Genomic DNA, 17,190 nt, shown 5'->3' with positions numbered 1-17,190 from the left:
GAAATGTGTATTTTTCTCTAGTCCCCACTCAGCATCACTTAATAGCCAAACTTGAAATAATGGTCTCTGATCACCTTCTGCTTCTTTATCTTTTATTTTTTTTCAAGATCGTGCTCACATACTACTACCCCCATTCACAGATGTATATCACAGTGTAGTTTTATTAGAATTTGTTAGATTGTGGGTTCTTTGGTAAGAATTTCATCTCATTTATCTTTGTATCTCAAACACCTGGGACTGTGCCATTAGGCAAATAGTAAGAATTTCATTAAGTCATAAATGAGTGAGTTGCAAGAGCTAGCATATCTTTTTAAAACGGTGAGATAGAGTGAACACACTTCAGGAGATTTTTAGTAATATTAGATAATAGGTTTCACATTTTCATTTTATAAAGGTGATGAAATACTCAGAGGTGGTATTTTTTCCCAAATAAGTTTCAGAAATTTATCTTTTAATTATTATAATTATCTTATTTTAAATTATATAATTTTGATATCAAAAATATAAAGTGGGCGCCTGGGTGGCTCAGTGGGTTAAGCCTCTGCCTTCAGCTCAGGTCATGATCCCAGGGTCCTGGGATTGAGGCCTGCATCAGGTTTTCTGCTCAGCAGGGACCCTGCTTCCCACCCCCCCCCGCCTGCCTCTTCACTTACTTGTGATCTCTCTCTCACTGTCAAATAAATTTTAAGAGTCTTTTTTAAAAAAAGATATAAAGCAAGAAAATTGCTACTTTCCATCCTCATATATTTTTAAATAGATTAACTCTTTTTTTTATATATGTATATATAACAGAATCATTCCGCTCCGCCACATTTTCATATGGACCTGATGGAAATGGTTTTTCTCTTGGATGCAGTAAAAATTGGAGACAAGTCTTTGGTGATGAAAAGAAATACTGGCTACTTCCAATATTTTCAAGGTAATGTACAAAAAGCAGGTCTCAGAAATTACAGAATCTGTGATAGTCTGTCTCTCTGGTTAAATGGCTGAAGAATCAGAGAATATAGTATGTAATGACATCTTATGAGCCTTGAGAATGAAAACTCAGAACATCTTGATTATATAAAGTATTTTTCATGTTTTTTATTAAACTCTCCCCAAAAAGAGTTTGGGCATATATTTGAATGGAAAGTAGAAAAAAAGATGATTCCTAAAAATAACAATCACTCTTTTTCCTTCAAGATGAAAATAAGTTGTTTGAAATAGAGAATCATAAGACTTTATACTTATTAGCTATATCTTCAAAGATTCTATCACAGATTATGTATTCTGTTGTGTCTTAAAAGAAGACCTAACACATAATGCAATTTTTAACTTCAAATTTAAATGAAAGTATATCCTTGAGATGATTCAGTTCCCTTTTCTCCCAAATTCCCAGCCATCTTAGGCCATCTATATCCAAAGTCATTACAGGAAAGTAAAAAATATTTGAAATTCAAGTGACATATTTATAAATGTTATAGGATTTTTCCCTCTTGTTTAGCTGTATTTCCTATATTTTTGTCTGAAAATAACATTTGCTTTCACTTTTGAAAGACATTTTTGCTTAGCATATAATTCTAGATACTGCTTCACTGTCTTCTGGGTTACATTTTTTCTCACATGAAGTTTGCAGTCATTCTTTTTTCACTCCATATGTATTGTGTCTTATTTTTCACTTGGTGCTTTTAAGATGTGCTTTTTAGCACGAGTTTCATGCAGTTTGATTATGATGTGCCTTGCTATATAGTTTTCTTTATGTTTCTTATGCTTGGAATTGGTTGAGCTTCTTGGAACTACGATTTTATAACTTTCATCAAATTTGGAAAATATTTTAACCATTATTTCTTTAAATACTTATTCTGTCATCCCCACCCCCCCTTCCCCATTACTGTAGAGACTCCAGTTACATGTATATTAGTACACTTGAAGTTCTACCACAGCTCTCTGGTACACTGTCCAATTTTTTGTTCAGTCTTTTTTCTGTGTTTCATTTGATAGATCCTATTGTTGTACATTTAAGCGCATCAGTCTCTTTTGTGTACTTTATCATCTCCTGTATTACAAGGTTTTTCCACACTGACTAGATAGAACACAGACTAGAATTTTTTAAAATTATTTTCTCTAAGCCAAGATTTCAATATTGACTGGTTTGGTTTTGGTTTTTTTCCTCTTTCTTTAAAGATGTTGTTCCATTAACTTCTGGCTTGCATTGTTTTTGACAAGACTCAGACTCACTCTTATCTGTATTCCACTGTTTGTAAATTAATTTGTCCTTTTTTTTTGCGCTTTGGTTACTTTTAAGATTTTATCTTTATCACCGATATTAAACCATTTGATAACCATCATTATCAAATGGCTTCTTGATACCATTGGTATGGTTTGTGTTTATCCTCTCTGGAGTTCATTAGGCTTCTTGGATCTGTTAATTTATAATTTTCATCACATTTGAATAATTTTCATGCTCTCCCTCCACTGGTTTTCTCGTTATCTCTCTCTGTCATAAATAAATTTTAAAAATAAATAAATAAATAAATTTTGCTCCCTCCCTTTGGGAGTTACTTGTGTTTTAGCTTGGTCCTTTTGAGGCTGTTTTAAGCCTAGATTCACAGGTGTAGCTTAACATTCATCAAAATGCTCCAGTAAAATGTTGTGCACTTGTTGTGGCCCTTTCTTTGCATATCTCCCTCTTCCTCAGCTCTGTCCAGTAGATTCAAGCTACCGCAACTTCTTGAAACACCCATCTCTGTCACCTCAGTTGATTGAGACTACCTTACTCTACTTTTTTTTCCTAGTGGTACTCAAGTCCTGGCAGAAACCTGGGACTTGGTTGGTTTCTCTTTTTTCAGAGACCACAGTTCTGTGTTGTTTGTTTGGAAAACAGTTATTGTATATACTGTTCAGTTTTCTGGTTGTTCATGACAGAAGGTCACATTTCCCTGTTATACATAATTTTAATAATTTTAAAATGTGAAATTAAGATATGTCCATACTTTTTTTTAGATTGTAAACTTCTTGAGGGCAGAGGTTTTCTTCTCTTTTGTTCACTGCTATATCCCTAGTCCTGATAATAGTACCCAGGCATCATAGGCATTTAATAAAATATTTGTCAAATGAATAAATATTTGGAACTTACATCTTGCATTTCAATTTGAGCTTCTTCAGTGTCTTAAATGATTGTGATGAGTAGGTCAGTTACCCAAACATTTGATTACCTGTGTTTGAGATATCATAATCTTAATAGGGAATCATAATCTTAATAAGCATTATAATGTCAATTACCCAAATATTTAATTAGCCAACTTCCCAGATATTTAAATGTCTGTGTTTGAGGTATCATAACTTTAATAGGCATCATAATCTTTTTTTTTAAGAGTTTTATTTATTCATTTGAGAGAGAGAGAGAGCAAATGAGAAAGCACAGGCAGGGACTATGGCAGAGGGAGAGGGAGAAGCAGGCTCCCTGATGAGCAGGGAACCCGATGCAGGACTCAATCCCCAGGACCCTGGGACCATGACATGAGCCAAAGGCAGCTGCTTAACTGACTGAGCCACTCAGATGCACCAGGCATTATAATCTTAATAGTCATGAAAGATATCTTTTAAGCCGCTGCCTTCAGCTCAGGTCATGATCTCGGGATCCTGGGATCGAGTCCCGCATCGGGCTCTCTGCTCAGCGGAGAGCCTGCTTCCCTTCCTCTCTCTCTGCCTGCCTCTCTTGTGATTTCTCTCTGTCAAAGAAATAAATAAATAATCTTTTAAAAAAAAAAAAAAAATATATATATATATATGTAAATTATAAGAGAAGACAGCTTATTTCTTCAGTAAGGCTAGTAACCCTAGAGAATTTTAAGAATTATTCTCTGAAATGACGGATTATAATTTCTTTATACTATGTTTTTGAAGAAGAATGGTTGTTGAATTTGATCACCTTGATTTAAGTTAATATGATTTAAATTTATTACTGATATTTTTCATTTTGCAGCTTGGGTGATGGTTGCAGTTTTCCAACTCGCCTTGTGGGGATGGATCCAGAACAAGCTTCTGTTACAAATCAAAATGAATATCCTAGAAGGTGTACTTCTTATCATTAAGTTGTTCATTATTCATTATAAAACAAACTGTGTGTATGTGCTGTACATACATATCTGGTAAATACAGTAGTAATTTGTAAGTCAACATAGATAGGGAAAGAGAAATTCTATGTAAAATTTTTTTTAACTGAGAGCTAATATGTGTGGGTACCTAATATGCTTAGTATAACCATATTTATTATCTTCCAAACCAGAACATTTGGAGAATAAGAAAGAGAATGCTTGCTTTTTAATAGTTGAACCAGGACAAACACATGTAACTGGAAATGTCTGGGCAAGCCAGGAAACACGGCTATCCTAAATATGCTACATCTTTCTAGAAACTAAGACATTCTTTCAAGATATGATTCTTGGTTTATATCAGCTATATTTTTTCAAAGAAATTAGTCATACTATCTACCATTATATCTTGATAAACAAATTTAAACTGCAGTGTAAAAATAATAGGGAGAATTTTAAAAATATTAATGTAAAATTTTTTCTCATTCATTCATCTTAGAGGATACTTTTTCAGTATTTGCATGGTAAGCAAACCAATTCAAAAATTCAAAGAAATAGTTCATTTTTTTTATATTTAATTAATTTATTTTTTTCAGCGTAACAGTATTCATTGTTTTTGCACAACACCCAGTGCTCCATGCAATACGTGCCCTCCCTATTACCCACCACCTCTTCCCCCAGCCTCCCACCCCCGCCCCTTCAAAACCCTCAGGTTGTTTTTCAGAGTCCATAGTCTCTTATGGTTCGCCTCCCCTTCCAATTTCCCTCAACTTCCTTCTCCTCTCCATCTCCCCATGTCCTCCATGTCATTTGTTATGCTCCACAAATAAGTGAAACCATATGATACTTGACTCTCTCTGCTTGACTTATTTCACTCAGCATAATCACTTCCAGGCCCATCCATGTTGCTACAAAAGTTGGGTATTCATCCTTTCTTTTTTTTTTCTTTTTTTTTCTTTTTTTTAATAAATATATAATGTATTTTTATCCCCAGGGAAACAGGTCTGTGAATCACCAGGTTTACACACTTCACAGCACTCACGATAGCACATACCCTCCCCAATGTCCATGTGGGGTTGGGAGAGGGGGAAGGGGTTATGGACATTGGGGAGAAATAGTTCATTTTAAATGAGATTTTAAAGAAGTCAAATAGATAAAAGTGAAATAGTCAAAATTTATTTAGGACAGAAATAAATTGTGGGGCATGAGGGGTTATAAATTCCAAGACAGTCTATTAGTATCAGAACATAGACCTTCAAACCTACAGTCTTAGGATCTTAAAACTCTTAACATTTATTGTGCATCTGAACAAGTCACTTAAACTGTGTGAGACTCGGTTTCACTCGGTTTCCAGCTCTATAAAATGAGGATAACCATACCTACCTCCAAGGGTTATTGTGTTGACATAATGTGTTTAAAGCACCTAACACAGTATCTGGCCTGTAGTAAGTACACAGGAAATACTAGTTCCCTTTTCCTTCTGTTCCTCCATTCCTTCCCTCCCTGGATCTCTTAGCAAGAAAAGTAAGTCTACGCTAAGTCACTAAATCATTTTTTCCCCTTAGATCTAAACTGCAGAGGTAGAAAGCAGAAAACTTGGGAAATGACAGGTAATTTTTTTGTCCTGGCCACAGACATAGATCCTCACCTTGTGCTACCTTACAGCTCTTGATTAACATGTTTTAAAAGTTTCAAACCGGCCTCTGAAGCTTTTTTCTTTTGTCTAATTGTTTTTATTGGCACTGCTGGAATATAGATTCTTGGGTTTAGAGAGCCATTCAGTCGGGGGGGGGAGGGCGCATATTTTTCTTTTGAAGATAGAGTTTTTCTAGAGTGCTGAGATCTCATGAGTTGCCCTCACATATTTAGGAGAAGGAATACTAACTTGCTGCTTATTAATTAAGTATCCTTGATTGAGCATTAAACTGTTTACTAAATTATTTCTTCCTCTTTTCAGTATTGGCTCAAATCAACCCTTTCCTATCAAACCACTTAGTGAATCAAAAAACCGATTGTTGGACAGTGAATCTCAATGGATAGAGAATGGATCTGAAGAAGGCACTGTCAGATCAGGTAATACTTGTCATTTGAAAACAGTGCTTTTTCTGGTTAAAATGAAGATCAACCAGATTTAACAAGTATGTAAAAATCAAAATAACATATTTTAAAATACTAAGATTTGGGGCACCTGGGTGGCTCAGTGGGTTAAAGCCTCTGCCTTCGGCTCAGGTCATGATCCCAGGGTCCTGGGATCGAGCCCCGCATCGGGCTCTCTGCTCAGTGGGGAGCCTGCTTCCTCCTCTCTCTCTCTCTCTCTCTCTCTGCCTGCCTGTCTGCCTACTTGTAATCTCTGTCTGTCAAATAAATAAATTAAATCTTTAAAAAAATACTAAGATATGTGACACTTTTTGATAAAATACCTTACAAATGGGGTGTCAGTGTTTATTGGTACCTTTTATGGAACAGGAGGTTTGAGTGAGGAAGTTATAGTGGCTCTTGCTGTGTTTTGTTCTGTTCAGAGCTGGGATTTTCTTTTGTTACCTAGCCGCATACTTCTTTACCTCAGATATAGAAAGTTCTTTTGGCATTCTCTGTTCTGAATAACATTTGAACAAGATTATTCCTTAGTGTCTTAACTTTTACGTTTTTGAAAATAATTTTTGAAATGTATTGTAGTCTTTGCTGCTTCAATATAAAAAGAGTGTACCAAATATATTTTAACCTTTTCTTGATGACTCAATCTTTTCAGGAATTGTGGATGCATTATAGAACAGTTGATAAGTCAGAGATGGTCTTTCAAACCAGATCGTGTTTATAACATAGCCTGGCCACCGAACAAGCATTATAGCCTAAAATATATGCATGGTGGTTTTCACAGTACTAGTAATAACATTGCCATCATCTTGTACTGTGGGAAAGTGTTTGGACATTCAGATCATTTGGTGCCAACTCGAGGAAATACCTTAAAACTTTAAAACTTACTGTGGGAATTTCTGATTTTTTTTTCTTTTTTGACTTTTAGCAGCACTTAAATTATTCTCTTGAATTGGTATCATTAGGATCTTCATTAGAATCATTAGAACCCTTGTAGGTCAAGGGAAAAATTCATTTCATGGGCTTTGTAATTATTGCTGCTGAACATCTTTAAAAGCCAATGGACATTTCTACAGATATAAGCATAAAACCAGACTTTCAGCTCTTAGCACTGCTTTACTTCTGGGTTCTCCAAGAGGATAAATGCTTGACACCATAAACCTATTTAGTGCTTACATAAAAGTTGCTTTTACTGTAATCATCAATTTTACCAATTAGCCAGAAACTTAATACTTCTTTTTTTTTGTCCTGTCATATATAATTATGTGCTTACAGGGACAAATAACCATGTTACAGTGGCAATAGAAAATTGAGTACCACTTGTTCATAACTAACCATTTGAATAAGAGCAAGGTAAGACAGTATAAAGGTAATTTTCCTTGAACAAATGCAGTTATTTGCATATTTTGTCATCTCAGAACAATTCGCAAGTCAATTTTTTTTACTCTTTTAATTATATCAGCAAAATTGGGTAGTTCGGAAGATATTGGAAGGTAATATAGCTACTTAAATCCCATTTTTCTAACCACTCCTAGTGCAATCTTTGTAAATATGTATTAAATATGTATTGGTAGATTAATGAGGAAACTAAAAGCTGATTTGGGTTGATATGTGGACAGCTAATCTTTTCAGTAAACAGTATCCTGTTAATTAGTTTAAGAAAGAAGAGTGATGAATTAGGCTGCAGAAAAGACTGACGAGGTGCATCTGTAGGACGTAGTTGGGAAAGACACAACAAAAGATAAGTTTACTGTACCCAGCCACACTGAGGAGCTGTTCTCAATCTGGGTAGCCCTGAGACAATAGCCAGAGGAAATTAATTTAAATAGCAATCGAGGACATTCCAGACAGAGTGAACATAATCTGTAGTATCATCAGTGAGAGTAATGTAACTAAGTTGAATTTTGAGGGATGTAGTGAATTCTGTCTCTCCTGATGCTTAGCTCAGTGACTCAGTAGCATTTTAGGCAGCTTTAAGATTTTTTGAAATCTTTATAATGTGTATTGGTTACCTTTTGTTCCATAACAAATTACCACAATCTTAGCAACTTAAGACAACATCCATTTAGTACCTCAGTTTCTCTGTGTCAGGAGTTCATTTTGGTCAGAGTTCTCATCTGGAGTCTCTATTAGAGAAACATCTGCTTCCCTGCTCAGCATTTTTCATTAGTGTTCAGTTCCCTACAGAGGACCCAGAGCCAATGTCCAAAGTGATAGCCAGAGGCTAAAACCCAGACTGAATCAGAACTCTCAGTGGGGGCTTGTGTCAGGCTGGACTCCGAAGATGAGTGGTGATTTATCGTGTGGTGATCACGTCAGCCAGAACTGTGGCTGCGGTATAGCCCTGGTTCTAGGATAATGTCTGATGCTCCACAACCTGTAAGTACTGCTGTGGGTAATTCCCCATATCCTATAGCAGTCTTACAAAGAGGTAAATAAGGTATCTCCTCAGCTTATGTCCAAGTTAACATTAAGGGAGAACTGTAAGAATCTACCTCTTTTAAAATGCTCTCTTGATTGCTTCAGAGGAAGAAAGAGATATCACTCACTGTTCATAAAAATCTTTGTTATTATTACAGTATTAGTAGTTTTAAAATATTTATTCCATCTCGTTATTTTAGTAGCTTTGTACCTTAGCGCACGGAACTATTTAATATACCTTTATTTTCAGGAATATAAAATAAATTTTAACCAATAACTCAATTATTTCTGGTTTTATAGGTTTATAAAAACATATTATGGACTGATATTTTCAGTTTTATTTGCAAGAAATGATCAATGGAATGAAATAACTGAAGTATAAGAGAAGATATATTTTTTAAAAAGGAAGCCTTTGTACAGATCGCCGGATCCACAGAAGCACTACCCCAGCGCAGAAAGATGCCTTAAATACACCCATTTGTGCTACATCAACTTACTGCTACAAAAGTGACTTAATTTTACTCTGGAAATAACACCCACCTGTTATGAGATGCTACACTATGAGCTATCAAGTCACATGTTAACAGAGTATATGTATTTTTTTGACATCTGAGTTACATAATTAAGAGTTGTTTCTTAGTATCCATATAGAGTTTCACTCTTGAAACACAAGCTGAAAAGTCATCTTAAGTACATGTAGGGCAGTATAGTGGCTGAAGGTGAATAATAATATCTATTTACTGTTGCTTATACTGTGTAAGGAAAAGAAAATAACTTTTTTTTTATTGGGTGTTGCTGATTTATAATTACTATTTTATACTTTTCAACATTTATAATAAAATTTTTTATTGTTGGCTATAACACTCAGAAAGATTCAGATATCTAAATATAATTATTTAAAACATGGAGCACATTTGTATGATTCATTGATGGCTTAGTTCTAAGCATTAATATAACCATGTAATGTAGTGTTGTGCCCGAGGCTTAAAGGAAACTTGACAGTAAAGGAACCATTTTTGGTTCTCACTGCATTTAAATTACTTTTTTGTTAAACTTTCATGGGTATTTTTATGGTCAGGGAGTCACAAAGGCACATGTGCTATAGAAATATTGGACACAGAAAGTGGCAGTGGCTAGAAGAAAAGTAAAGAGGAAGATAGGCAGGTATTATAAGCTGTTAAAAATTATTTATGGCCCCAAGGTATTGGCCCCAACATGCTATTGACTTTCAAATGACAATTTAGGTGATTACTAGAAATTACTTTGAAACTTTTTACAGTATTCTAGTACAGCTTAAACAGTGATGAAAGGCAGTTTGAACTAGGGTAAAACTGCTTAGTGTAATTCTGCTTTCTGGAAAGAAATTCTAACCTAAGCAGTCATTTAAGACTTCCAGTCTGAGCGGTGGCTTCCAGTCTTACACACAAAATTTTAAATCTGACTTTCTAAACACCAGCCCCTTTCTGCCTGGTAGATCTAGATCTCCTTTTTCTTTTGAAATGCAATCTAAGTGACGGGAATTGTTACATTAATTTTAAAGGCAAATACTGTATTCTATAAAGGAGAAACCAGGTAGAAATATTACTCCTCATGTATCCTGTTTGGTCAAATATACACAAACCAAAATGATTCATTGCTTCCAGCATCGGGTAGGGATAAATCTTAACCAGCATCTGTAAATACCAACTGTTACAGTTTCCCTATCTGTAAAATGGAATTGGGGGGAAAGCGTGTTATGCATGAGTTGGACTAGATGACCTCTCACATTCTTTGATTCCTAATTTTGTAAAATTAACCTTACATTTCATTCATCCAACAAATATTTTTGGAGTATCTTCTGTATGCCAAACATATGCTAGGGATAGTGCTATACATTATGCTAATGTAGCATATATTTTATACTCAGCTTTTCTAGTTATTAGTTCAGAGGATTTGTCTAATTCTGTTGGCCGTACTAATACTAGATTTTAAAAGGAAGTTATGTGTTTTTTTTTCCTTTTGAATCAAAGGAATGAGTTAGCTTTGAAAATATAGTTTGGAATACTATTATTATGATTCTTCTATTTTTATTTCAACTTTGTCGTCCCAATAATCTTGACTCTAGAACTGAGATTAGTTAAGGGATAACAAAATATCACTTCATTTTGGCATTTTGTGTATTATAAGGAAATTGTGAATGTTTAAACCTACTTGACTACTTTCAGAATTATTCTCCTGGTACTTTTTGTGAGCATTTCTACATTTAGATCAAAGGATTTTCATGCGTTTTCATGATTAACAATTGAGGAGACATAAATTTCCCCTTTAACCTATCCAGGCACTTTTGTGGTGGTGTATCTTTCTCTTTTAAGTTGTATTTCACCGTCATCTTTAATAGCATAGCAATTTTCACTTGAAATTTTGAAATTTGAAAATTTTACAGAAATTTTCATTTGAAGCCTTTTGCTTTAGTTACCTTCGCTTTAATTTATAGCCAACATTTTGCCACATTCTAAATATTTGGCTGATTTATTCATACATATTACTGGTTGTTCAGCAAGGGCTTACAAGCTGCATGGGAGTCAGGGCAAGGCTGCCTCTTTGGTATTTGAACTGATATTGATTAGTTCTATCAACTCTTTGGGGGGGGGGATGGTCAAAATGAAAGCCTTCAAAATGTATTAGTGCTATCTCTGGTCCGTCAAACACTTGAATAGTTGTGGTGTGATATTTAAGGAAAATAAAGTTGAATTTCAGGTCTTGCCATTGCCATTAAAGACAAAGTCGACAGGAGTCTTGGTTTTACCTGGGTACAGATTTACTTAAATATTCAGTACCTAGGGCATCTGACCAATATCACTTTGCCAAACCAAAGAGCAGCAGCAGTACAGTAGTTATTAAACATAAACATGTTTACAGAGTTTAATTCCATCTTTACATGTGGATGATTTTAAAAACCTTTTTACATATTGAATGGTTTTGATCCAATGTGTCATAGGTGAATTTAATTGTAAGGTTAGTTTAAATCAAATATGCAATGTTTACTTGAATTTTAATTCCTTTAGAACGACTTTGACTATGTTTACAGGATTGTTCAAGTTAAAGATTATCAGACACATGAGATGTCCATTCAGTAATCTTTAAAGCAAATGTGTAGTAAGGGCTTAGTGTTAGGATCTGTGTATTTGGGGCACCGAATAGACAGTGATTTACAAATATGTTTTATGTTTTGTTCTAGGACTAGCACTGCTATCAATGGAAACTATTTTTCAAATAACTAATCTGTTATTAAGAAATTAATCATATTTTTGCATTTCAGCCAAAATAAAGAACCATATCTGATCATTTGTAAGACATAGGTAATATGTAAGCCTGAAATCCATGTGTTTCATATGATCTGAACTGTATTTTCCAATCTAAATTAAAAATGCAATATAGATTCAGAAAGGTCCATATTTTTCTAATGACTTCACTTTATATTATTTTGTTGGGTTGCATAAAGGCAAGGAATCGTATTTGTATTAAAAGATTAAGAAAGCTGTTAGTCAAGTTTATTATATTTGTACATGACTGCAGATGAGGCTATGCCCATTTAAAAGAAAAGATGGACACTATTTTAAAGTAATCTTTAATATGTTTTTATAGCAACAAATTTGAAATACAGTTTATTTTGGTTGTCTTTACTTATCAAGTACTGTAAGTCCTGTATTTGTTTCTCATAAGTATAATCCTGGACCATGACTTAATGTTAACTTTTTGCTTTGCCTTTTGGATGGCCTAATCTACATTAACATGAAGGCTGAACATTTTTTAACTTTTTTTTCAAAAATCATAATAATGATTTACTTTATTAATAAACAAAATAAAGTCCTGAAAGAACAGGGTTTTTGTTGTTGTTGTTGTTGTTGTTATAAAGTGGTATTTACCAAATGAGAGAATAACTATTATTTCGGTCATGTTGCAAATTTGGTAAAATAGTGTTTAGAGAATTAGCTAATAATTTGGGAGTAACCACATCTAAGACAGGTACTATTTGAGTGCAGCAGTGTTTTAGTTTACATAGGCCTGAGGTATAGATTGCTTTATTCAAAAGGTTTTAAATTTGCTTTTACTGAACAGAAGTTGATTTTCAATTCAAAAGTCACTTTAGGATTGTAAGTACCTTTGAAACCCTATAAGCATTGTTGAATTGTGGCTGTCAAAATGCTGAAGAATGGGTTTTATCTTGTGTAGAATTCTTTTCGACATTTATGTTATAATTCCCTTCCCAGTCAACAAAGTTTTTTTTTGACAAAGTTTTTATTTGAGGCTGCTGAATAAAACAGGAAGGCTCTGAGAGCTAGGATTCCCAGTTTTTAGACTAGCAAAATTTCAAAACACTCGCAGGAACCAGTAGAGATGAAGCAACCTTTATGTTTTTTTGTGTGGGGGGGGTGGGAAGCGGAGGGGAATTTAGAGCGATATGTTTGGGGTAGGAAGGAAAATAGACCATTAACTGGCCAAATGGCCATTTTGACACCCAAAGCACTAATGACATCCTGCTAGCTTTACTTTTCTCACTTCTCATAAGCTAACTTTTCAGAAGCCTCTTTTATCTTTCTTACAGTCATGCACCCCAGAATGTAGAGGGATGAGAACTAACAGTTTTTTCTGTGTAACAGGTTTTAATGAATGTTTTAAAACTCCTGGGAAGTTAACCTCATTTTCTTTAACCCTTCCATATCAGTGCCTTCCATCTGATAGAGAGGATTTAAGTGCCATTTCCACTCCTTAATCTACCATCTGTCGTTCTTCAAGCAAGAATGTTACCTCTCAGCCCATTCACCAGTAAGGTAATTCTTTTCATCCAGGATTTTCAGTCCAGTAGCGTGCTTTCATCACACTTCCCCATGACTCCAGACCAAGTTCTTAGGGCTCTGTGCTGCCCGAAGGACTGCACTACCATTACTAATTTAGCCATATATTGGTCACACATGCTTTCAAGACAGCTCTAGATTATAAATCCTTGAGGACTTTATTTTGATACTGCCTACCCACAAAATGAACACTGGAGTTCAGAAAAGAATTGTAAGGAATTTCATGTTCATTACTCTGTCATGTCCCAAGTTCTCAAAGAAAAGTGATCATCATAGCCTACAAAATTATTCCAAACTTGAAAACGATTAGTCAAACAATCCTTGACACATTTTAGTGGAAGTATACATTTGTGGTGCTGCATCATTGCAGAGCAGTTTGGCAATACCAAGTTTTCAAATGCCCATGTTCTCTGACCTATCAGTTCTACTTTGGGGAATTTTGTAGATTTACTTCTTCATTGTGAGCAGTACCTAAGGATATTAGTTGCAGAACTGTTTGAACCAGCACCTAAGGCTGGGTGTTTGAGAGGATTTTGGAAAAGCAGCACATGTTCATTTATAGGGAATCAGCTAAATTATGTTACTCTTTTCCAGAGACTACAGTGAGGCCATTTGAAGAAGTTTTTGGATAGCTATATACATAAAAATTGAAGTATCTCCATGGGAAAGATCTCGAAGACATTACTCTACCTACACGGTATGATCCCATCTAGAGCTTTCAAAGTACATACTGTGTACCTGTGTGCTCAAACTCAGCCAATTTGTTGAGCATCTGCTCCAGAGGATGGGTGAGTGCGGGGACCAGAGAGAACGCATAGGCACAGCCTGCCCTGCCTTCCAGGGCTGACTTGGGGTGGGGGGCAGCTGCTCCTACCCTCCTGGCTGCTGGGGGAATATGGGCACCCAGGACCTCCACACTGGGATGGTAAAGGAAGCTCCCAGTCCTGAATCCGCCAGGGCCCAAGCAGGCAGTGCGAAGGCCCAGGACATCAGCAGGCCTCTGGGCATTCTGGTACAGGGGATGAAAAATGGCCGCTTATGAGGTGCCTCCTTTGGCTGCTTGGAAGTGATGACCACCTGTTTGGAAGATTTACCAACTATAAACCTGTGCGTATAGTGTAGATAAGCTTCTGTAAGCCTTTCCCACAGCCTTTTAAACTTGAAGCCCTTGTCGGCAACCTTTCTAGATGCAGAGAAGCTGTCAACGTATGCTAAAAGGACAATTAGAGAAAAGACTTGTGATCTTTTTGTTAAAATTCACTCAAGAGACACTTCATCTGGAATAGCAGCCTCTACATCACGTTTTGGATTCACATCCACATATTTTGTCCAGGGTTGGAGGGAAGGAGAGAAGACAATGAGAGGCGGGGAAAGGTTTCCCCAGAACGGGTGTGTTGGAGCCATTTCCCTGGATGTGTGCTATCACTCAGCACTCCTGTACATAGTGTATATAGTGATTAAACTTCAGTCCTTAATTAAAGTATGTTGCTTTTCTAGGTATTTAGAGGTGCTCATCCCGTTTAACAGTAGATATAGAAAGAGTTAATATTTTGCTCTTCTTAGATTGTCTTTCTAATAGAAACACTGAACCACTCTGAAAAATAATTTATCTATACTTTTCACTGAGTAGATGGAGGAGACTGGGAAGGGAATTATACACATTTCCTATAATGTTGCTGTATACATGGTGTATACAATAGAAAAGGGTGTGCTCTGATTTCATATGACAGAGGATTGATAAATATTTTGTATACTTTCTTGGTTAAATTTGTAAGAAGACTTTTAAACAGTACTTTTAGAAATGAAATTCTTAACCTACCTCTGGAGTACAACGTGCCTGTATTTTGTCCTTTAGTTAGGTTGGGAAGACAAAAAATACGGAGAGATTTTGCCCAAATGTCATATTATGGAGACACTTTCAGATTATAACCATTCCTCCCCATGTGCATTTTATTCCAAACGCTATACACAGAGTGAACATTGTAGGTCCATATTTTAAATCTAGTCTTTCTAGATGCTTTGAAGTGAAGATGTTTGTTACACATAGTAAAATATTGTGCTTTTGGTACTTTTTTTTTGTTATTAAATTCAAAACCTAATATCATGTGGTGGAGTTTATTTTAAAAGAAAAAAAGGGGGGCGCCTGGGTGGCCCAGTGGGTTAAAGCCTCTGCCTTCAGCTCAGGTCATGATCTCAGGGTCCTGGGATCGAGCCCTGCATTGGGCTCTCTGCTCCGCAGGGAGCCTGCTTCCTCCTCTCTCTCTGCCTGCCTCTCTGCCTAGTTGTGATTTCTCTCTGTCAAATAAATAAAATATTAAAAAAAAAAAAAGAAAACAAGGACTGTCTTCTGAAACTGATGTCGTTTCCATCCTTTGAGCTGTATCACATTGAAGAACTCTTTCCCGGACAAATTACAAAAGAATGTGTGAAAGGAAACGTCCTATGCCATCTGTTCATTTTTAGAAAACACTCCAAATTATACTTGATTCCATACATGCAGGGGGTTTGGGGGTTTGGTTTTGGTTTGGGCTGGTAAATGACCCATTATTGCAATGGTCTTAGCGGTTCCTAACGAGCGGGCGTTCCATTGCGCCATCCTCGATGTCATCGGGGATGTCATTGAGGGCGGCGACCATCAGCATTGCAGCCCAGACTGGGCAGTGCCCAGGACCCCTCGAATGGTTTCAGACAGTTCTCTGGCTAAAGATTCGTGCCACATCTGTCGGGCATGGCCGACAATCTCATCAAAAGTGATATTTCCACTGTGCTTAATGTTTTCCTGCTTCTTTCTGTCTCTTGGCAGTTCCTTGAGGGCTTTGCTAATCAGGGCAGAGGCAGAAGGTAGCCCTTCAGTCTGCGCCTGCCTGTTCCAAATGGTCGATCTCATAGTCATCCTCAAACCCTTCCAGTCACCAGTTGCCTTAGTGATGTCATCACCAGCCGTTTTTTTTTTTGGAGACAGACCAGGGGGCTGATTGTACCAGAGCACCCCGGTGCATGAGTGTGATCTCACTGGGCTCGAACTTAGGGGTCGTGGTGGAGGTGGCTGACTGAAGAGAACACTCCTCAGAAGCCAAAACCAAAAGGTCCACATGTGTTTGTAGTGGATGCAGTTAAATTTCTTGAGGTGCCTGGGTGGCTCAGTCCACTAAGCATCTGCCTTCAGCTCAGGTCATGGTTTCAGGGTCCTGGGATCAAGTCCCACATCAGGCTCCGTGCTCAGTGGGGAGCCTGCTTCTCTCTCTCCCTCTGCCACTCCCCCTGCTTGTACTCTCTCTCTCTCTCAAATAAATAAATAAATAAATAAAAGAAATTAAGTTTCTTGTTTTGAAACAACCTAGATGTCTTGGGTGATGACGCATGATATAGAGCTAGTGGAATAACATTTTATAAATATCTTTCTGTTTAATTTTACGTAAAACTGGAGAACTATTTTATAGGTAGAATTGTTAAACCACTTTGGGAAGTACGCATTTGGTGCTTGTTCATTGGTTTGTGAGTGAGATAAAAGGCAGTACAAGGTTGAGGTTCTACAGATGCGTTTCTATGTAGATTATAGCTGCAGACTGATCTGTATCAATCAGCATTTGATATAGCTATACTCTATAGATACATTGTTAAACAGTTAAATGGAAAACATGCTTTCTTGCTAATACTCTAGTAGTATAGGTCAAGTATTGATTAGAAACATTCAATTATATATTCTGTGCTTTCTTGTTTAATGCCTTATTTTATTCTGATTATTAGAAGAGACTCTTCTAATTGAA

General features: G+C 36.2%; 1 protein-coding gene across 3 annotated transcripts in view; it reads left to right on the top strand.

Moving 5' to 3' along the window:
- ZDHHC20 (zinc finger DHHC-type palmitoyltransferase 20) overlaps positions 1 to 9,578 on the top strand; it is a 71,384-nt gene extending 61,806 nt beyond the window's left edge. Inside the window, exons 9-13 of one of the 3 annotated variants that reach the window (XM_045978568.1) lie at positions 793 to 919; positions 3,965 to 4,054; positions 6,031 to 6,146; positions 7,443 to 7,520; positions 8,889 to 9,578. In XM_045978568.1, coding sequence (XP_045834524.1) covers positions 793 to 919; positions 3,965 to 4,054; positions 6,031 to 6,146; positions 7,443 to 7,480 — 371 coding nt within the window. In that variant the 3' untranslated portion in view covers positions 7,481 to 7,520; positions 8,889 to 9,578. Of the gene's footprint in view, positions 1 to 792; positions 920 to 3,964; positions 4,055 to 5,638; positions 5,684 to 6,030; positions 6,147 to 7,442; positions 7,521 to 8,888 lie in introns of those variants that run through there. The other 2 variants (XM_045978569.1, XM_045978570.1) reach the window with 2 other exon arrangements.
- Positions 9,579 to 17,190: the final 7,612 nt, after the last annotated feature.

Source organism: Meles meles, chromosome 14, assembly GCF_922984935.1.
Source record: "Meles meles chromosome 14, mMelMel3.1 paternal haplotype, whole genome shotgun sequence".
Classification (NCBI taxonomy): Eukaryota; Metazoa; Chordata; class Mammalia; order Carnivora; family Mustelidae; genus Meles; species Meles meles.
Note: the sequence above shows the minus strand (reverse complement) of the source record. Positions and strands in the feature narration are given on the sequence as shown.